This window comes from Thermobia domestica, chromosome 8, assembly GCF_964235325.1.
Source record: "Thermobia domestica chromosome 8, izTheDome1.hap1.1, whole genome shotgun sequence".
Classification (NCBI taxonomy): domain Eukaryota; kingdom Metazoa; phylum Arthropoda; class Insecta; order Zygentoma; family Lepismatidae; genus Thermobia; species Thermobia domestica.
The window spans coordinates 83,649,728-83,673,585 of NC_137461.1; the positions used below are offsets into that span (position 1 = coordinate 83,649,728).

The 23,858-nt window shown below is 36.6% G+C and overlaps 1 protein-coding gene across 2 annotated transcripts in view; it reads right to left on the reverse strand.

Annotated features, from left to right (window-relative positions):
• Rph (Rabphilin) overlaps window positions 1–23,858 on the reverse strand; it is a 689,315-nt gene that overhangs the window by 186,531 nt on the left and 478,926 nt on the right. For both annotated transcript variants that reach the window (XM_081768658.1, XM_081768656.1), the window contains exon 4: window positions 22,073–22,202. In XM_081768658.1, coding sequence (XP_081624784.1) covers window positions 22,073–22,202 — 130 coding nt within the window. The remainder of the gene's footprint in view (window positions 1–22,072; window positions 22,203–23,858) is intronic.

Here is a 23,858-nt window from a genome sequence, read left to right on the forward strand (position 1 = left end):
TATAAAAATTAATTAATAGTTACTTCTGCTTAAATATTTCTAAAAATTCACAATATAACAAAATTTTGTCAAATGTTAAATAAAATTTCTTTTTTTAAGTACACGCATTTTTTCATATGTATATACACTAATAATTGAGTTATATTTAATGATCTAAGCATAATGCATTTCTTTTATATATTCAATAGGCATATTTCATTTTGAAGAGTTATTAAATGTACTGTTTGGTATAGTAGTAGCGTCATCGCTCTTACTGGAATGGCGATGGAGGGAAAAGAAAACCATCCTGTTTTCCTGTCGAAACTAGTAATGACCAAGCTAACAGTTTATTATGCAACTGAACTCATATAACGTAATACATACAGAAAACTGTCATTAGTCCATTAATATTTTTTGCCATGTTGAGCTCCGATCAGTCATCAAAATCAAAACACATTCAGAATATCCGCATTCAAGCGTTTACAATGAAGCTAATAAAACCATTATGCTACATAGGAAATGGCAGATATGAGTTTAAATAGCTGCGTAGTTGGGGTTTTGTTCTGTGCAATAATTCTCTTATCAAATGAAGTTATAGAGCAGTTTTACTACAGAACAGATCTTCATCAACATAGACCCCTGATATTTACGTAAGTGTTGTTGTAATAGTTTGCAACATTGTATTTGCCCGTTCCTTGCAGATAAAAATCTATATATGTATTGTTTAAACACATCTCTCGGAAATTCGCTACGTTCGTATTGAAACAACATAAAATTTTGAAACGATCGTTTGAGATTGGAAAATCAGTGCTTTAATAGGTTGAATAACGCACTACAGAATGACGTAAAGCTTAGTTCCTTCATGAAAAAAAAAGTACATAAAATAATCATTTTTCAACCCTCCCCCTGTAAGTCAATAGAACAATAACGAAATGTAGACATTTTAGTAAAATAAAATGCTTCAGATTTATAGAAGCGATTCCATCTTCCCATCCCACCTGCCTGTTGAGCTAAATATAGGAGCGCCCTTTCATAGCTATTAATACGAATTCACTGAGGATCGTAAAACTGAAATGTTATTACTAGTCTCTCTCTCTCTCTCTCTCTCTCTCTCTCTTTTGTATATCGCTCTAACCTCAGAGAAGTTCCCAACAGTGAGTATGTATTCAAGTAAAAAGAGGTTGTACTCGATTTTTATACTCTCGACCGCAAAATCTTCATTTCGCAAAAGCAATGAAAAATCTTTCACTGCCTTTCCGAGGCACAGTAGTTGTCTTCTGCAAATATACGTTCATATACATATAAATCTTAACGCTGTTACTTCAGCCATAATTTTCACCACTCATACCCCGTTGCCTTAGTTTTCTTTATAATATAGAGTTCATTTCAGACATCAATATTACTCTCGCAAAGCATCTAATAATTTTAGTGTGATAGGCAGAAGCGGGTCTCTCTCTCTCTCTCTCTCTCTCTCTCTCTTTTTTTTTTTAAAAAAAAGAAGACATTTGAATACGTAATCAAAAGCCACAGCAGGGTGCTCCAAGATGAAATTGAGCTGTGTTGCATAATATAGTCCATATTTTTCTATGAATAATTTAAAAAAAAGAACAATAAAAAGATGATCACAAATATACACTTTCAAGTCAGGCGCGCATATCACTACATACGGACATTACACATAAGTATACATATATCTACTATATATATATATATCTTCAGATTGATTTATGACATCTTTCAAGCGTAAGGTAACTACTGGCATGGGTGGAATAACTAATGAAGTTGTAAGTGATGATCTTCGAAACGAGAGAAATTAAATGAAAAGGATCTCTTCTCTCGAGCAGTATAACTGGATATAACTATCCCGTCATGTTGTTTAGTATTTCATCGTTAGACGCAAAACCTGTAGCTAGAATCGAAAATCCAGAGGAACTGAATATTTTACTGAGGAGGTTAACTGCATTACATTCTATTTACATTCATTTATTTATTTATACATATTTCTTGACATTATTGGTCTATAACCTTAAGAAGCCTATTACGTAAGGGATGCCATCCCTCGGTAAGTACAGTATCCGGGGAAGGGGGAAGGACAATGAAAGTTTAACGTCCTACGATTATGTCTGTGAGAGACGCGGATGATTAAGGCAGGTAAATGATGATGGAATAATTGGTGGAATAAGAATGAAGAAGGAAATGGGAGTATCCCGAGAAAACCCACGGTCATGATGTTGCCCACCAGAAACTTACTTGGGCTGGGATCGAACCAAGGACCCCACATACCAGATGTGAGTGTTCTACCACTGAGCCACTGCGCCCCCGGGAGAAGGAAGAAAGGAATGGGGAATGAAGATAGGGTCTGGGATCTGTATGTTAGATACTATCTAGGCATTTACCTAGTGTGAATAAAGGAAACCGAGGAAAAATCTCACTGAAGATCGCTGGCATGAAAAAGCCGTGATACCTTTCCCATCCAGTGTCTCCACGGAATTGAACAAGGGACCTCTTGCACCGAAAGTCTCTTATGTTAGTGACAACTTATGCGAGGCCATAATCGTATTTATAAAATATTTCCACATTAATTCCTAATGAATAAAATGATATAAAATTTTAGTTTAACGTTCCACGATTATGACCTTTAGGCTAAAGAAGACGGGTGATTGGTGAAAGTGAATGATTGTGAAGGGGCATATCCGGTTGCAATGATGTGAACAGACTTTGGGAGAGATAGCTTCAATTCAGCTCAAATGTAGACGAGACTATGTAGATTATATATTCCAAAAGTAAATTGTCCTAAATTGGATGGATCATAGTCAAAAAGGACACTAAATGTCAATGGAAAATCAATGAAAAACAAATAATTCCTCCACTTATCTCAAAAACCAGAAGAGAGAGATAGCTGAAATTCAGACTAATATAGAAAAGACAATGTAGATTTTATATTCCAAAAGCAAATTGTCCTAAAATGGATGGAACATAATAGTCAGAAAGCACGAAACATTAACAATGATGTCAATGGAAATCAATGAAAACAAATAATTCTTCCATTTATCTAAAAAAAAACAAAAAGGGAGATCGCTGAAATTCAGCTCAAATATAGAAGAAACTATGTAGATTCTATATCCTGAAACAAATTGTCCTAAAAAAATAGATGGCCAAAAAAAAACAAAAAAAAAACGAAGCATTATCATTAATGTCAATGAAAAATAAATGAAACTCAAAAACTATAATAAGATGGCTAATTTAAAGCTTATTGGAAAGACATAATGAGGAGCATAAAAACGATGTATGGCATGTAAGGCAAATATGGATAGAACATTGCAAAAAGTCAGGTTGTTTGAGTAAAATCAATAATAACGGATAAAGTTAAAGTATAAGCATCTTCTGCTAATTACCTAGGGCGCCTCATGCGGAGGTTACGCGCTTGAAACAACTCACATCTGGATTTGGAATCTACAGACTCGACTTAGCACGCAACGTGACTTTTGACCTAATCACCTGAGACAGTCCGGTCCTTATGGCAAATCGGATGGGCCCTTGAATTTTATCTGATCTCAAATCGGGAATCGAACCTGACTACGCGCACCAAAGACACACCCGCTAGCCACTAGCCGTGGGCGGAGGGTCGCTACAATTCCTAATAGTAAACAGTCACTCGAATAGATGTTGTTAGCTGCGATGCTTTTCTGACACCAATAGACATAGCTAGCATTCAACAACAATATATATTAATTCCAATGTGACGATTAAAAAACTGCAATATTTCAATTTAATAATTTGAAAATAGATAAAGCTGATATTGAACATGAACGTTGTATTCTGTTTATTCTTGAGACTAGGGCCTAACTATATTTAGATATGAGCATTAATATTGTTTAACCGCAAGTTAGTTGCTGGACAGACTTTTTTTGTTAGTTGCTGGGATGATTAATTACACTAAATTATTGTGAAATTATTTTTTCTGTACTTTTGTACCGGAAATCGAACTCGGAACCACGTGCACCAAAGACACGCGCTAGAAACTAGACTAGCGGTGAGAGCACAAACTTCGATAATGTAAAAAATAAATAAATAAATAAAAATAAAAAATACAGCTTTTTAATTAAGTACGATTTAATCACGTATAGTGTACTGGGTCGAAGGCTCGGGCGCAACAACTATAGTATATTTTAAAGGTTATTATAATTTGACAGGTTATTCAATCCTAATTTTATGGAATTTATCCACAAAATACGTAAAACCTATCGTAATAATATCAATATTATCTTGTATTTCAAATAGTAATCTCCCTGACTTAACTAATATTATATTGTTAACCTTGCAGAGATCAAGCTCATATCATCAAATGAATTGTTAATCGTAAACAGTTGTATATTTTGTAGTACTGAGTTATTCACAACTACTATGTCATTTCTAGGAAACATTATAATCTCACAAAGTATGCACGGGACTGGAGGAACCAGACTGATAAGTGGCACTATAAATATAATTTTATTTGTTAGCACCGAATAAGTATTAAACATTATTGTAAAGTTATTCCGTCCGTTACTACACATGGTAACTTCAACGGAAATGAATTTTTGAATTTGCTTTTCCCAATAGAGAGCTAGAGTGATTGTCTCGGTCGAGCTTGGTAACGGAGCTAATCTGATAACATATTAAGCAAGGGGGACTTAACGTCCGTCCAGTAGTCCACACGATAACTATTGACTGAAAGCGAATTTTGAATTCTGTTTTTCTCTTGCACAAGACAGCTAGAATAACTATCTCGGCAGAGTTCATTAATGAAGTCAATCCGTTAACATCTTAGCGGATAACGGTGACTTACATCCGTCCGTTACTTCACACAACAACAACTCTTTAACGAAATCGAATTGTTAAACTCTTTCTTTTTTTAAAAAAATTCGCAACAGACGGGTATACCGATTATCACGGTTGAGTTCATTAGTTTAACATATTCGCGGGTAACGGTGACCTTAACGGTAGCTATCCACATGCCATTTTCTACTATTAAAGCAAAGGCATAAAAATCAAACTCCAGTAGATACCAGGAAACATCCTTCAGCGATTGACATCTACGGGATACAATTACAAGTTCTAGTGCGTGATTTTTATTTTTTTTTTTTTAACTTTTGGGAAACACAGCTGCTCAGTGGTACTCTGGTGCGTAGAATCTCTGGTTCGATCTCCGGCCGAGTAAGTTTCTAGGATGATGGAAGAATTGGTAGAATAAGAATGTGGGAGGAAACAGAATACCCGAGAAAACCCTTCGATATGATGTCCACCGCAGCTTACTTGGTCGGAGATCGAACCAGGGACCCTACGCACCCGAAGTAATCGCGCTACCACTGAGCCATCGACCCCCTTCTGTGGTTTGAATTAAAGCCAGGGATTTAAGTCTAATATAGCCTTCTAGGTGCACGTGTCTGCTGTCAGTTGCTTGGTTCATAATGCTCGGTGCGCCACTCAGTATTTTCGTGCGAAAAGGACTTTATACTTTATTCTATCATTTATAATCTACATGTATTTTTGTCCAAATGTTTGAGGGGAGGAAAATGACACAACTTATGTTGCTCCTTTATTAATGTGTTAAATGTTATTCTACGCCTAGAAAACTAGAACGACATCCTCATACAACATACCGTAATACCCTGGATCACGATAACTGAATTTGTTACATTTACTTTTGTAATGAAAGCAGACTTGTAAAAAAATGTCATTCGTGTAACCAAGTAAAAAAAAAAAAAAAGAAGAAGAAGAAGCGGCATATTGTCAGTTACAGAGCGAAGATTTATCTATATTATAAAAGAGAACGTACAAATCCTTTGTTCCCTCATAACGCTAATACGGCTGAACCAATTTCTTTTATTTTTGGGGGGTTATTAGGATTTGGACCCTAGATGGTTTTTATCATATCACTTTAATTTTTAATTACCAGTGTCTTGAGATAAGTGACCATTCAAGTGTCCATACGTACAAATCCTTTGTAATTAGTTCATCATAGGTAAAAATAAACGTATGTATATGCAACCCGCATGACCGTGTCACTCGGCGGGTTAACATAAATGACAGGCGCTATAATGTTAAAATTTACTGCAATTTGAAAGCGAAAAAGTAAAAATTATCTAAGTAACAAAGTTTATTGCGTTCCGGGGTGACCGCAGCGAAGCGGGGTGAACGCTGCTAGTGTTGAATATAGGTATTGTCCATTAATACCGTAGCTTGAACAGCGCGTGTAGTAGCAATTCCCTAAGGCTTTCCTACTAAAAGGGGGCGCGGTGGCTCAGTGGTAGAGCGTTCACCTCTGGTGCTTGGGGTCCCGGGTTCAAACCCTGCTCCCGCCAAGTGAACTTTGTGGTGGACAAACACCGTGCTCGTGGGTTTTCTCGGGGTACTCCCGCTTCCTCCCACTTTCTTCATTCCACCGTTTCACTCATCTCTCATCATCACCGTCTCCTTTAGCCTAACCGGCATAACCGTGGGACGTAAAACTAAAGATTTCATTTCATTTTTTTTCCTACTAAAAGTTTAACCAGGAAACTTAGGGGTGAATTATTAACGGCAAAATACAATAATTAATTTAGGTTTGATCTCGGCGTAAATTACACCCATCTAAAGAATGTGAGGGAGATGTGTACTTACATTTTATATGTTGCATGCACGATGTGAACATTCGTATATTAGCATTTTCATACTCAACTTCGTCTACATTTGATTGCACTGTCGTTCCATGTTAATAAAACATTAATTTATGAATCTGATGATAAGAAATGAATGGGGAAACAGAAACGAGGAAACAGAAAAACCCCGAGAAAATCCACGCACACGATCTTTATCCACCTCAAAATTCACTTGGCAAGAGGTGGGATCGAACCAGGGGTAACATGCATCAGAGGTGAACTCTCTACTACTGAGCCACCGTGTCCCCTAAGAAAAGAAAATGTAACAAAGACAAAAGTACCTGAATAATGGGAATTGACTAATTCATATCCAGGTTAAACATCGAAACAGATAAATAAATAAATAAGTAAAATGAATGAATTAAGATTTACATCATTAAGTTCTCTCTCTCAGCAAATTAAACCATTAAAGATATGCGAGAAAACAAGTAAATAGGAAAAGAAAAATTAAAATTATTAGGTCTATCTTTTACTAATACTTGTTCTTCCGTGCGAGCCTTCGGCCCGCTATACGCTATAGGTCAAAATCGTGCTTAATTAAAAACTTCGGTCGACTGGTTACCGATGTACAGAGGTTGTTCAGTCTACATTTGGCCAATTTCGACTTACATAAAAATTTAGAAGAATCCATGGCGCCAGGTCCGTAAGTGCTCGATGTGTTTCCCTTCGTTCCTAACAATAGCCCGACAACATAATTTCCACTGTAATAGGCTTTTCTGAAGAACTGGGAGGGGAATCTTGTCCCATTCCCTTTGCACAGCTTTCCAAAGTCTTTCCACAGTTGTCACACGCAATTTTCCCAAAGCCCGCTTCAGCAATCCAAATCCACAATAGTCCATAGGACTTGCATCTGGAGATTTAACAGGTACCTCATTGAAAGGTATCACCTGTATACCACTTGTCTCCTGCATCTCCCTGTAGAATGCGAGGGACGATCGTGAGGTATGTGATGAGGCCTTGTCCATGTGAGTGCGCACTAGATTGGCGTTATTTCTGTACATTGTTGGAATCTCATGCTCGTAGATCGGCCGCATGAGTTGCTCCTGAAAATACTGCGAATTTACTTTGCAGTTCTTCGTTACCCTACTGATCTTCAGTTTACCTCGGTAACAGTAACCAGTAACGACCATGAACCCTTTTGGGGAGGATTCTTTACAGACACGGAGCCACCTTCTGAAAAAATGAAAATGAAATGAAATCTTTAAGTTTAACGTCCCACGGTTATGCCGGTTAGGCTAAAGGAGACGGTGATAATGAGAAATGATTGAAATGGTGGAATTAAGAAAGTGGGAGGAAACGGGAGAACCCCGAGAAAACCCACGAGCACGGTGTTTGTCCACCACAAAGTTCACACGGCGCGAGCTGGGATCGAACCAGGGACCCCAAGCACCGGAGGTGAACGCTCTACCACTGAGCCACCGCGCCCCCTTCCACCTTCTGAAGTTCTTGCGCCTTTCTCTCGGTACATGATGGCTCTCGGTTTGCCGCGTTCGGAAAAGTAAATCCATGCTTCATCGAGTGTTACGACGTACATCCACCTTTGTTTTGCCAGATGCCGTTCGTACAGCTTCTGGCCGTTACACTTTCGTTCCTTTTGGTGAGCGTCCGTAAGAAGATGGCGGCGAACTTTCATAACTCGTAACTTTCTCCAGCTTGAGTTGATGGTGTAACGTCCGGCTCACAGTCCCCAAAGACACGTCAAGACGATTAGCCATACATATTTGTGTTGGCGGATTTTCTTGCATTGCCATTTTGCGAAGTTTCCTCTGCATGGTGGAGGAGGCCTTGGCACATTCCCGCTTCCTAGGCAACTTCGTTGGTGATTCAAAAGGTGGAGCTTCGTTGCCCTTATACTTTTTAATAACATTTTTTATTCCACTTAAACTGATGATGCAACCATTCTTTTTGCACTGTTTTCTAATGACAGAAACACTAAAGTGGCATCATAAAGAGCCGCAACATAGCCTTCCCAAAACCGGCTTAGTTTGGGCGGCATTTTGGTCACAGAGTGGAAACCTACACACTTGGAAACAAATTTAACACAACACTCACAACGATGGTCCTGTTTTGTGCGTTATTGTCGTCCGCGCGGGAAAAACAACTCCGTTCCCAGGAAGCTACTGCACAACTTCAGGACGTCAAGAGCCAGGTCGGGTGAGTCCATTCTGCCCGGGAGGGGGAAGGAACGAAATCGGCTAAACGTAGGCTGAACAACCTCTGTATTGTCTAAACTGGCATTGTCACCGTTCATTTGGGTGGAAACGAATTCTATTTAAGTAGTTCATGATTCAGTCGCAAAGCGAAGCAGATTATGCCAAGTAGTGCTCTCTTTTGTCAAAATGTTGAACTAACAGGTATGACTACAGGGAGTACGATATAAACATTCTGATTTTAAATATGTCGAGTACCTGCATGAGCAATTTTTGTCTTTTAGCGCATTGATTTATATTGTGGATTATTTTTCTGTTTTCTTTGAAATGAACTGAAATTTAATGGTTTGACTTTACTAATCTCTTATTCATATACATCCAAAGGTCCCTTACTTCGTGAGAATTTTATATATACGAGGGTAATCCTAAAAGTAAGTTCTTTAAAGAACTGGGGGACGCAGGGAAATTGCTCGTGTGGCTGTTGGCAACACTGTTATATTTCTTATTTCCAGCACTCTCAAACAAGTCTGCGCACACTTTGCTGGGACGCTTAGTTTTGACTTGGCAGCCATTTGTAATAGAGTTTCCGCTTGATGCTATCGCCAAATGAGAAGTTCCTCGCAGTTATTTCGTTTTTGAACGCAAAAGGCGTTAGTTAAACCGAATGGAATTCATCGGCAATTAACGGAAGTGTATGGTGAGCCGTGCATGGATATTAATAACGTTTGCAAGCGGTGTAGGGAGTTTGAAGCTGGATGTACTAAGGAAAAGGAGCTGCAATAGATCGTAATTTTTGATAAGACAGTCGCGAGGGTTGAGCAAACCAGTGACTAGCAATGAGTTTTCCTGAACTGAAAGAATTTTTGGCCGAAACGCGCTTCAGCAATGACGATGAGGTGAAAGATGAGTTTAACGCTTCCTTAAACAATGGCGAAGAGCTGGTATATGATTGAGCATACAAAAACTGTCGCAGTGCCTACAAAAATGCATCGACCGAAGTGGCGATCATGTAGAAAAATAGATAAATGTACAATGTTTGAAAACATTATTGAATACAAACGTTTCCTTGTACTTCTAAAAGAGAAGAGACCACTTTTAGAATTACCCTAGTATGTATGTATTATATACATATATAAAAATTTCAACATTAATAATCAAACGCAAGTAATATTAAATTTAATGCAAATTCATTTTGAAATATTAAGATATTTTACTAGACTCCAAGAAGAAATGAATAAAATAAAACCAATAATATTCCTGTTTATTTAATCAGAATGGAACAATAATTCCGCACATAAAATAGTGGGCTGATAAAAACAAGGATGATATAGATATTCAGCATCGTTAAGGAGGATGGGGATGGATTTTCTTGTGAAAAGTATACCTACGTGAATAAATTTCGTTTCACAGTGCGAATTCAACACTCAAACTTGAAGTAGTACATATATAACTACTGGTTCCAATAAAGGAATAAGATCAAGAATAGAATATGTTCCTCCGACGCTGGATATATTATATCTAAAAGCTATTACTTTTACTCACTATTTCTTTGTTTCTGCTTCATGGAGATCAATATTGAAACCGGAAGTAGTAGGAAATTTCTGTCACTTCCAATTTTACGAGGGTAAGTAAAAAAAATTATCCGCAGTGTAGCTACAACTTTTCTTACATTGTTCACGCTGACCACTGTCCTCATTCATTTTATTGTTATGCTGTTGTGGTCATGGTATGAACGTTTGATCCTAATTTCTCCATTTGTCTTCCTTTTATTGGAGATAGATCATGACCGCTCCATTAGAAGTTTGCACTAAAGAGGAACAACGAGGAGTGATCCGGTTTTTGTGGTCGGGAGATGTATCAGCTCCCGGCAATCCATTAAAGACTTTCGGCACAATAAGGGAACAGTGTGTTGCCACGACAGAGTGTCTACGAAGGGGTGATATCGCCTTCCTCGTATGTAACACTTGTGTTACCATTTTTGATTTTTTTTTTCAATCCATTCGTAGACACTTTGTTGCGGCAAGACACTGTTCCCGTATTGTGCCGAAAGTCTTTGATGGATTGCGGCCCCTGATACACGTTCCGACCACAAAGACCGGATCACTGTTGATTGTTCCTCTTTGGTGCAGACTTCTAATGGAGCAGCCATGATCTATCTGCATCAAAAGGAAGACAAATGGAGGAATTAGAATCAAACTTTCATAGCATGACCACAATAGCATAACAATAAAATAAACGAGGACAGAGCTCGTAAGAAAAGTTGTAGCTACATTGCAGATAATTTTTTACTTAACCTCGTAGTAGAGATATACGGGTGGAGATAGTGTCTTATCTTTAGATACTGAATGGATTTCAAGAAACCTCATATCGCTGTTTCTTAATGATTTTGGTCTATGGCGATCAACGTTGCAAACAGAAACGATTAATTTGTACCACTTCCGGTTTCAGTAGAGGCTTAATAAATGTGATGGAATTTATTCTTGGGATGATGAATCGATTCAAAAATAAAAAAAAAAAAATCCTCGACATCTATTACCGCTTTTTCTATGATATCTGTCAACAGACTTACATAGCCGTTCTACTTGTATAGGGCTCCTGATATTTATGCATAGTATAGTTTGGAAAGCTTAAAAAGATTGAGGGAGCTATTATGAAACTAAATATTTTCATAACCACTTGTCCAAACATTTGTTTGCATACGTGACAAATTAATGATAAACAGCATGCAGAAACAGTCATAATACTGCATTCAAAACATTAGCTTGCGTCCTTTTTTCCTTGATTATGTACGATTTAAAGCACTCAAACAACATTTTACGCCGGTTAAACTAGTGGCTTTCAGTATAACCTTTTCAATTGGAGAAGTAATGACTTTGAATATTTATGAGATATGAAAATGCAAATTACCATGTAGTCTATAGTAGGAAACATTGACTTTCAAGATATTACTTTTAAGGCAATGTTTGATGATCATTTCAACTAAAATAATGTGCATGCTTCATTTGGCATTTCTCGGATGCGTCTGTTATAAAGGAGTCTAAGCTATGATTTCATAGTATTTCAGAGGAAGACTAATTACACCACGAGAATAGAGTTGATGTGTATATTTGTCTTAATTTGTGCTTTTACAAGCTCATTCCTTGCAGTGAGTAATAACCTTTTAAAACAACGCCATCTACAGGAAAGATAAATAATGGTGAAGAGGTGACAACTTCTACGAGAAATGATATCACGAGGTAGACAGTGAGGGAAAGGAAGAGAGAAAGAGAGAGATATTAAGGTAAACGACTAAATGTTTTTGTCTTCCAAAATTATAAAGAAATATAGCTATGTATTTGTTCTTGTAGAGTAATTACTGGAAATAACATGCCTTGCATCTAGGACATACGTAGAAATATAGAATGGAAATAGGATTTGTCTAAAAACACAATAACACTCATTATATGGATAAAAATATTATTTTACAAGGTTTGGCATTAAAGTTCTAGAATAGATACTGGGACCTGTTAGTAGAGTTCTCGTAAAAGTTAGTAGAGAAAATAGCAGAAAGAGCTATTAAGAGCAGTTTCCCTTATCCTCCTGCATAGATTTGCCCGTTTCACAAGGTTTTTAAAAATGGATTCGAACAGTGTCCAATTTCAGCGACAAGTCGATAAATCTATGATGGGGAAACTTTTTATACAAAAACTATTAACACCTTTTTCAGCGACTTTTGAAGTATCTTGACGACAAGACTGGCGAATTTTTCTAGTGCTTTTTTTTTTTAATTTCGATATTGTTTACAGAGCGATTGTCAGGAGACTGGTAAATAAATCGAACGCGAATCATTATGTGTGTACCACTGGGCACATAATTCGAGAATAGCCTGTATGGTTTATGACATCGCTAACTGCATACACCAACTGTGGCCAAATGTGTGACTAGTTTCAGAATTTCCCGGTGGCTGTGACAATTGACAACCATTTTGCAACCCTGCTCTTTATTACAGTAGTGGTGAGCGAGGTTAATTGACAGTTGACAGCTCGGGGAGAAAATTATTTGCGGGAAAATAGGCTTAAATTGAACAAATACTTGTTTTAGCGAATTTTTAGCAACTTTCGGAGCTGAATTTACGACATATTGCCAATAAAAGTTGGCAACAGTGGTTTCTAAGTCATTTTTAGGAATGCGCTTGAGTTGTCCCGCAACGGATGCCTAGACACCCTGGGTAGTCATGAAATGTTGTTCCTTCAGTGCCAGCGAGTTTGGGGAACAGGAAGAAGTTTATGGGAGCCAAATCCAGAGAATAAGAAGAGTGGGTGAGCCTGGGAACACCACACTCCGCTAAAAGCTGTGTCACATTTATGATTAGTGAGAACGAGCATCCAGGAGGCACTATCTGTCCCGTTCTCGCTGGTATGATCTCACAAGATGAATCCCACTTCACCACGCGATCGGGATGAAAGGGACTACTGATTGTTGTACCCTTAGGAACCCATTCCTTATGAAATATGCATTGGCTGTCCAAAAGAATGATTAGTATGGAGGCAATAACTCTTTAAGAATTTATGAGAATGGAAACTGTTTTTTCAATGACTGATCTTTAGAAGGCACACACCCTCTCTTTACCAAAGCTTTACATGTTTTGCAAAACAAGACTATCAGAGAAGAATTTCACATAATTTTCTGTCAATAGCAGTTACAGAGTACCAGAATCAGTCCTGAAACTTTATTGTCAAGCCTTCCATGCAGTGGGAGTGGTTCTGAATCCCCATACCTTCATTGGGTACGGCATCATCTCGCCTACGTAAGTAGCCTCTTTATTCTTGTCTATGTCTTTCCGGTAATTAGCATGATTTTAACTATTGTTTGCAGCTATTATTATTATTATTATTATTATTATTATTATTATTATTATTATTATTATTATTATTATTATTATTATTATTATTATTATTACTGTACCATTATTAAGTATTCTGCCTTTTGGCAGGTCCTGTGATTAATGAAGTGTTTTTGTTTAATTTTAGGTTTGGATCTGGATATGTTTCTTCTATGTTTCTTGTTCTTCAGCTCCCGTTCTTTTTTTTTTTACTTACAATATTTTATTTTATTTTTCAAATCATCGATCAGTTGTGTTCTTCTTCTTCCTACTCCTCGCTTTCCTTCCATATTTCCTTCTATGGCGGTACGAAGAAGACAATTTCTTCGCAAGATGTGTTCAACACAATTGCTCTTCCTATTAATGATGCTGGCTAAAAGTGCCCTCTCTTCTATCCGTTTTAAAACATCTTCGTTAGTTACTCTCTCTCTATGTCCATTTCATCTTCTCCATCTTCCTCCACCGCCACATTTTGAAGTTCTCTAAACATCTATTGTCCAAGTCTTTGTGGCATACAGTCCAATACTCCATATATAGCACTTGATCAACTTCTTCCTTACTCCAATATTAAGCCTGCTACTTAAGATTGATCTCTTCTTGCTGAATGCTTCTTTGGCTATGGCAATTCTCGAACTGATCTTTTTGGTACAAAAAAGCGTCTTTCGTCAAAATACTTTTCAGATAGCAGCTAGCATAATAAATATTTTCAAGAATAGTCTCCATAAATGGAGCTGAAAGACAAGCAAAATCTCATGTATGACTCCAACAAGAAGGAGAAATTATTACCATGCTTACACAAAAACTACGAGTATATGTGAAAACAAACTGATAAAGTAATTTAATTTTTCTATTGATGACAGCTAGAAGTTATCCTCTGTTAAAGATTTAGATCTTTGACATGATGAGACTTTGCACGAGTGAATAACTTTCTACGAGCAACTTTTTACTCGCAAGGTGTTAAACCAGGTTGTGAGTCAGCAAGCAATCGGCCGTAGTGTTGCGGACCTGAGTCTTGTTACACCATATCGAGAATTGGAGAGGATGTGACTGCCTCAATTAATGTTCCGTTCAACAATTAATTTGTGCTAGAAGACAGATTAATGATAAAACAGTGAAAGTGAAATATATATATATATGAGCACAGCGCAATAAGTAAACGCAACCCCAATTAAATTCTTTTGAGAGCATTTGTATTCTTCCAGAAGAAAATAAGATACTTAATGTGCACATTCCAGTGGATATCTTAAACGAAAAAGTAGAAAGTTTAACATCCAGCAATATCATCCAACTTATCTTGCAACAAATATGCCATATTTGAAGGAGGAAACGGGAACCTAAATTCTGCAAAGTGATTATCTGCTGCTCAATACTTTCTTCAAGCATCAAAAACGTAGTACAAAATATAAGGAGTTAGCGGACGAAGACTCAAAAATTTTGATTTATATTAATCGTGATTTTCTCAGTATCATGATTTACTAGTTACTAATAAAATTTCTAACATAGCCAAACGAGACCTTTAATACGGAAAATAATAATCAAAATGAATTAGTTTTTGATTTAACGGTTAATGTCATTGCCTTTGGCGTGGAAGTCACAGGTTTTATTCTCTGTGAGAATACTTGTGGTTCGGATTTTGCATCAAATTTAGGCCGAAATGTGACCCTTAATGGCCTCGTACTAACACGCCTGCTCTCTGAGCACGTATCTTCGGCTCGATTCCCGATGAGGTACTTGCCCCGAATACAACTCCGAATAGTGAAATGAAAATTAAATGAAATCTTTAAGTTTAACGTCCCACATTATGCCGGTTAGGCTAAAGGAGACGGTGATAATGAGAAATGAGTGATGATATGGTGGAATGAAGAAAGTGGGAGGAAACGGGAGAACCCCGAGAAAAAAACACGAGCACGGTGTTTGTCCACCACAAAGTTCACTCGGTGCGAGCTGAAATCGAACCAGGGACTCCAACACCGAAGGTGAACGCTCTACCACTGAGCCACCGCGCCCCCTACTCCGAATAGTGATTTGGATGTCACTTTAAATATGAATGTCTAGGCACGTAAACATTGGATATACAACCTTTACCAGTGTTTACCAAATATCCGTAATGATTTGAGATATGAAATTACTGTCCAATGCTAAGCTTTTTACATCTCTTGAGAAACCATCCATGCAATTGAACATGATACTTATCCCAGCAGTTTTTCAAAATAAAGCCTTTTGGAAACAAGTCAAAGTTTCAATCTCTTGTAACTTTGCCTATTGATTTGAAATATATCATACCATTTTCCTATTTATACGACATTACTGTAAATTGAATGTGAGTTGTCCCATCCGTCTCACTTGGTTATTTCTGTTGTAGAAACCTTCAAAGTTTGGTTGGTTTATTCATATTTGTGATACTGTATCATCGTTGGTTTCGGTGGTATTGTATCATCGATGCCGTTAAATCATCATGCGCATCCTAAAGGGAGAAGGGTTCAAATACTTTTCATGAACCTATTAAGTCTGTGTGAAGAATGGGCATTTCAACCAGTATTTATGTGTATACAGAAAGAGTGCACGAAACCAAAACAAAGTAATATTATTTTCATCATATTGTTGTCGGGAAGAACACATTGAAAGATCTGCCTTTTGTAGACAGAAGCATATGAGAGAAAAAAGATTACACAATTAATTAGCGGCAACTGTAACTAATTATACCTTCTTTTGCTAATCCATTAAAAAGGGAACTGTTAATTTGTGAGAATGATGCAAATAACAGAATCCCACTAATGAGTCATATAAACATGAAGGAGGGCTGAAGAGTATTCACTACGCTCCCATTACTTTTGTTTTGTTGCTATTTAACAACAAGAAGTGGTTCCACTTTCTTTTTTCCTTCCTTCCTTCCTTCTTTCTTTCTTTCTTAACTTCACTGAGGTTTAAATTTCTAGGTCCAGACTTACAGGTCTCTGTCACTGAAAGCACTTAATTTTTTTTTAAATAAATTCTACAAAGTTTATAGCGTTTAACAAACAAACAAACAAAAGATGTATCAACGTGAAACATAAAAGATATGATCAAAAACTACGGTGAATGTAGTTCCACATTGTCATTTGTCGATGTTGTATCTATTTCAACTAGTAAGCCTGGTAGTCTAAACCTTTGGCACAGTCAGTGTGGAGTTTGAACAAGTTGGGACATGTCAGTTGGCTTCCAGAGGAAGAAGAGTGAGGTCGTTTTAAGAATGTCGCGGACCAACATTTAAGTTTTATTCTAAGCTACAGAAAAGTGCCGAAGAAGCTTACGAAAGGTTTAAAATGAGGGATTCAAAAGCGACAAGGAGTCTGTTGAAAACAAGTAACGATCGAGATGTCCTTCGACTTCAAAAATAGATAAAGACATGCAAAAAGTGACTGTTTGAAATAATTTGTTCAAACAGCCAAATGACTATTCGAGAGCTTTCCGAAGAACTACACATTTCGTATGGTTCCGTGAGAAGCATTTTAACCGCCGATTAAATAGGGAAATGGCTTTTTTCACCACGAAAATGGACCGTGCCACACCTTGCTTTTGATCCGTTGGTTTTTGGCCGAAAAACTATTCCTGTCTGTCCATATTCGCTGTGCTCTCCAGATATATTACCATACAACTTCTAGCTCTTCCCAAAAATTGAAACCGTGCTGAAAGGAAAACGTTTTGACACCATTCTTGACATTGAGATGGCTACGACAGAGCAGCTGAACACCCTTCCAAAAGAAGCCTTCCAGAAATGCTTCCAGTCATGGATTCAAAGTTGAGATAAGTGCATTGCTAGCCAAGGACAATACTTTGAAGGAGATTAAATCAAATTCCATGTATGCTTATTACTTTGCTTTTAATAAAAAATATTGATAATATATTTTGATCACATCCGTAGCAGTAATCGACAAATAGCATTGATTTAATCAAAGATATGTGGGTAAGTGTAAAACCTCGTACGCACTTTCTGAGAAAATTGAGAAAAACGAATTTATCTGTAAACTTCAATAAACTGTGTTGTATGATTAAAAAAAATGAATCTGATTCTGAAATATATCATTATCAAACTTTTCATTTATGGCACCAGCAAAGATGACAACATCAAGTAACGCTTGATTAGATATGGCTCAGACTTATGTTTAATTCTTAAACTTTGATTTGTGTTCAACTATAATATTGTCCAGAGATAAAACATATATCAAATAATAGATCACATATAACTGAGGAAATTGGTATGCATGAGGGCAGGGATGTAAGCAGGAATTTATTTCGGAGGTAGGGAAGTTCAAATTCAATATGAGGATAAATGAGATGGAGAATCGCAACCTAAAATTAGATTAAATTTACAGAAATGTCTGGATTTTGAGGGTGCTCCAGAGCCCAGGATCCCCCCTTGTGAACGTTTCTGCCTAAGGGTATATTCTTACGCATCGTTTACGAGAAAACTGAGAAAAACTAATTTTTATGGCATTAAAAATTATTCGTTCGTTTGTCGGTCTGATGCAGTTGATAATTTTGTTATTGTGTTGGAATAGATAATTTATTTTTAATTTATTGAATATTAAAGACATGCATTATTAAGTAACTAATTGTATGTACTATGTACAGTCAGCGGCAAAAGATCTTTCCGTTTGTTAAAATTTATTTGGGGAATAACGGTGATATGCCTGGAAAGTACAATGGTAATATGGTTGGAATGTACAGAAAGTTACATTTTTTTTTTATTTATTGAAAACTGCACTCAAATTGTCCTTCCATTCTGAAGTTATTTACGAAACTAAGTTCATCAAACGAAAAGAACTTTTGTTGTTAACTGTACTTAGGTATGATTTCTGCTAACATTATCGCATCTAGTATTTGCAATTGTTTTGTAATATGGTATTTATAAAGTAAAATTTGCTGAAAATTATGTATGGTGGTAAAAGACGATTGATGAATGGTTCCTTTAACGATTTTATTTCAAGATCTTTCCAGTAGTTTAGACTTTTGAGTATCCCTTTTAATTATGAGTTATAAGCCGCGCATCCAAATTTCTAGTCTATAAGAAATCTGGAAGTAATTATTAGTTTATTTAATAGCAAATTATAAATATTATTTCGCTCACAACTGACTGTTTAAAATATTGTTTTCTTGTTATTCATTTAAATTCTAAACAGTGGTGGAAGTTGTAGGATCCAATAAAAAAAATGAAGAAGAGCAAACTCTCCAGAAAAACGGAGACGTTTTTATACAGGAGGGTGAAAAGTCACTTTCTTCAATATGTGAAGAAATAAAATAAAAGAACCTAGGTGATTTGACAATCTTGATTGTACTTATAAATACTGTTTAAACTCTCTCCCACCATATTCAATGTGCAAGATACATATCTTCAGCGCTGATTCACAAGCAAGGATTGGCATAAAATCTCTCGAATGATTGTTCGATTAGCTATTTCAATTGATTCAAACCCTGCAGTTACTCGAAAAACACCTCGTCTTTGACAATACCCCACAAGGAGAAGTTGCATGAATGGAGTGGCCACTCTGTCGTACCACGACGACCAATCCATTTATCGAAATGTTGATACAAGAAATCCCTCACAACAATACCAAAGTGAGAAGGTGTTCTATCGTGTTGCTATGTGAACCGAATGTTTTCGTACCGAGAGTTATTTCCAAGTTTTGAAATGACAACTTCTTGCAAATTTTAAAGTATGCCTCACTAATAACAGTTCTTTTAAAAAAGAATGGTCCTATGACACCATTGCTCCAAATACCACCCCAAACAGTGACACCAAGGACGTTTAACTCTTCTGCTACAATTTCGTGTGGATTGATATAACTACAATTAACACAATTTTGTCTGTTTACTCAACCTTTATCTTGAATGAGGGCTCATCTATCTACAAAAATTATTTCCAGAAGTCTTTGTCAGCTTCGTTCAGCCACTCACAGAATTCAACACGGTGGTCCATATCAAATTCGTACAATACGTGCAGAAGCTTCGGCTCGTAAGGCTTTATTATCAAGTTCTTTAACGTATTCCTTAAATAGGAATGTGTCATTCTCAGGGCACGTTCGCATTCAGGGCCTGCTAGTAAATTTCTTCGAGCTAGATACACAACTCTGAGCAACAAGTTCAGTGTTTTCCTAATTTCGTGCACTTTGTGGTCGTCCGCTTTGCGGAAGATCATACACAACCTGTAAGTTCAAGTCGTTGGTTCAGGTTTGTCATAGTTTGACGGGATGGTGGTTCCACACCTGGGAATTTTATCCTGAAGTCTACTGTCAGGACATTTATGTTTTAGTTGTGTTTCCATCAAACTTGTAGTACGAGAGCAAGTTATTCCTTTGTTAACTCGTGATTCATCTCAACACCTGTACTATTAAACATAGTTACACAACTCTTAAACAAAACAAGCACGAAAACATACTTACCAGTTCCAGTCACACTAAGAGACACAGTAATATCAGTTCTAGACAAATAGAAAAAAATTGTCATTGGCAGATCTCTTATTTTTTCTTTCCTTACTTGTTTTGCTGTTAGAGACTTTCTGCCCACCCTGTATATGTTTACAGGGTGTTTTGATTTTTTATTAAATCCAGTCTTTAATAAATGAATTTTAGTCTTTGCTATTGCTGGTGAATCTAAGGTTGATGTCCCGCGTTTGTGAATTGAATCTGCTTTTTGCTAACCTCTCTTCATTCGAGCACCTCCAGCTATTTTTGTTAACAAAAGTTTGGAATCCGCGATGAATAGAAACACTACTGCAATGCGTAATTATGCCATTTTTTTGTAAGTGTGGTATTAGTGGTATGTACTAACTTAGCAATAATGGAAACTGAATACAATGACATGGTAGATGTTGCACAAGTTAAAAGGTGCTAGGAGTACAATAATATGGGTGCTTGTAAAGTTGGATCAGGAGAGTCTAATGATATTCATGAAATTTCTGGAATTAATTTATCATTACTTTCCATATCTTTATGCTACATGAATCTTATATGGTAAATATATATAGTTAGGATTTGAAAATAAAATTTTAATGAATCTAATTTCTTAATATTTAAATATTAATTATTGCGTACCATGGAAAACACTTTAATTGTCTTTACAGCTAACAAATACAGCAAGAAGACAGCATTTCTGCAAACATAAAGAAGGAGTATTGAAGCTAGTTGTAGTGCTTTCATGAAAGAGTTTTATAATATAATTATCAAAGTTGATTCACAGGATGAAGCCTATGCAAACCCTCAATACATGAATCACACCAAAATGACCAAATAAAGATTCAATAAAATCTAATAATTAAGACATCAGAGACGGCAGACTTGTTCCTTTCTATTTGGCTCACTTTCTATATTAGTTCATTTAATAACATTTTAAAGACTACCTGGCTCGCTTTCTATATCACTTTATTTAATAACAATTTTAGATACTACCTGGCTCACTTTCTATATTTCTTTATTTAATATCATTTTTAGATATTACCTTGCTCACTTTCTTTATTAGTTTATTTAATAACACTTTGTAGATACTACTTGGCTCACTTTCTATATTAGTTTATTTAATAGCCTTTAATAAATACTATTTGACTCACTTTTTTTATTAGTTTATTTAATAACATTTTTAGATACTACCTGGCTCACTTTCTATATTAGTTTATTTAATAGCCTTTAATAAATACTACTTGGCTCACTTTGTATTTTAGTTTATTTAATAGACTTTTATAGATACTACCGGCTCACTTTCTATATTAGTTTATTTAATAGCCTTAATAGATACTATTTGACTCACTTACTATATTAGTTTATTTAATAACTTTTTAGATATTACCTGGCTCACTTTCTTTATTAGTTTATTTAATAACATTTTATAGATACTACTTGGCTCACTTTCTATATTAGTTTATTTAATAACATTTTATAGATACTACTTGGCTCACTTTTTATACTACTTTATTTAGTAACATTTTATAACTACTATCTGTCTCACTTTCTATATTAGTTTATTAAATAGCACTTTTTAGCTACTACCTCGCTAATTTTCTATATTTTTGATATCCGTAATTGCCTTTAAATTACTCATTAAATTCCAAATAAAATGGGGGAGAGCTTAGCGGACAGTCGTTACTACTACTACTACTACTACTACTACTACTACTACTACTACTACTACTACTACTACTACTACTACTACTAATAATAATAATAATAATAATAATAATGTCTTGGCGGATTGGAATACATTGAGAGAAAATGAGGACGTACTTTCATATCCCCCTTTCTTGTTTTTCTACGATAGATGTTATTTGTGTAAAAAATGTTCACATTTGTATGTGAAGCTTATTTAATTGACAAATAGACAAACACATCCCTAAAGTTTTATTGATGGACGTGGTATCTAAAAATCACTCTTACCTTCTTGCAGTCATTACAGATGAAACTTGATGAGCTTAATATTCCGAAATGATCGCCACATAAAATGCACTGATTGGTTCCGTTCCCCATTGAATTCTTTTTCATGTTCTCCAACCTCTCAACCAAACGCCTGTAAAAGTAAATAAAAAATAAAATCAGATGAACAATAAAATAGTAACTGAAAAGTGAAAAGTGCCATCAACATAACTCAGAAACATTTTACTACTCCATGATATTACTAATTACAGTTCTTAATTTTATTTCTCAAAGTACTGTCTCACTTCCATAATCATTGGCGTAACTAAACGGCGTGACAAACATCTTGGCATTTGAAGGCGGCGCTCCAAGTTCTCTTTAAATGCTGCTACCAAAAGAGAGGCCAGCGGTATTGCCATGTTTATTTTGCAGACATCCATGTCTATCCCCTGTCACCTGATCGCGCTGTAGTTTGTCTGCTTACCCATAGCCACACCCCTTTACCATTTGGCAACGTCACGCCATAGCTTGCGTTCTATTCGTTTAGCTGAAATGCCAAGATGTTTGTCACAGACCTTAGGTCCCTTACACAGTCACGCGGAGCTCCGCGCGCGGAGTCCCGCGTGGCAAGATTGTTCCATTGTTTCTTATGGGTGCATACATAGTCACGTGGAAGCCTTCGCGCGCGGAGCAGCCTCCGCGTGGCTCTATCCGCGCTCCGTCCTCCGCGAGGCGGATAGGGCCATTGAGCAAATGGGTGCTTACATAGTCAAGCGGAACTCCGCGCGCGAAGCAGCAACTTTCCTTTAAAATGTAAAGAGCAAGGTGCATAGTAGCAAAACCAAAATGAAGATTGATCCAGAAAGACTTATTACAGAAGTGGAATTAAGACTATGTTTATGGGATCCCGCTTGCGTAGAATACAAAAATTGTGATATTCGCAATTTTTCCAATTAATTCCTCGAACGACCGGACTGACATGCGAAAATAATTGAAGAACTTTTTCTAATCTTCTCGCAAACTACATAAAGAGTCACAAAAGCTCCCTTCAAACTTATTTGAGTAACTAAAGGGTGACTTTGGAACCGCCTATTTTTCTGTGTTCTTCGTTTTCTTTCCTTACAGAGATAATAAGAAGCCACTATTGTCGTTTCGATCTTACTCGTGTTGTCTCGCAACACTGACTGAGGAGAATTGTGTATGTAATCACGTGACGCGGAGCGGATGACTGTGTAAGCACACACGCGTAGCGCGGAGGGCGGAAAACGGAGCGCGGAGCTCCGCTTGACTGTGTAACGGGCCTTAGAACATTTTGCTATGGGGAAATGCACGATCCCTTACTTCTGATAATTGAAAGTATATTTCAGAAAATCTTATTAGAATAGCGCTTATTCTCGTTTTAAGGTAAATTCTGAACACTGTTGCTCATGGGACGAGAGTGAAGGTTGTCTCGTCGGGAAAGTGTTTCACAAAATTATATCTCGTCTCAAAGAGTGTAACCGTATCTATTGAAAGAGGTCTGTCTCGTCTCGTTTCTTGTCATGGAAAGTCAATTTCGTCTCTTTTCGAAAGCAATATTAATTCTGAACCCTATTACTCCATTGCCCTTGCATTATAATTGACAACTTTATATCAGTCGTTTCATCGTCTATTATAGATTTCATCTCTGGAAGGCGCAGTTTGAGAGTCCACATCTATTATTACATTGTAGCAGGGAATTTACAGTGACATCTATGTTCCAAAGTCGTATTCAGGAAACAGAAAAAGACGAATAGAGATGAAGTAGTCAGTATCAAATACACGAAATACA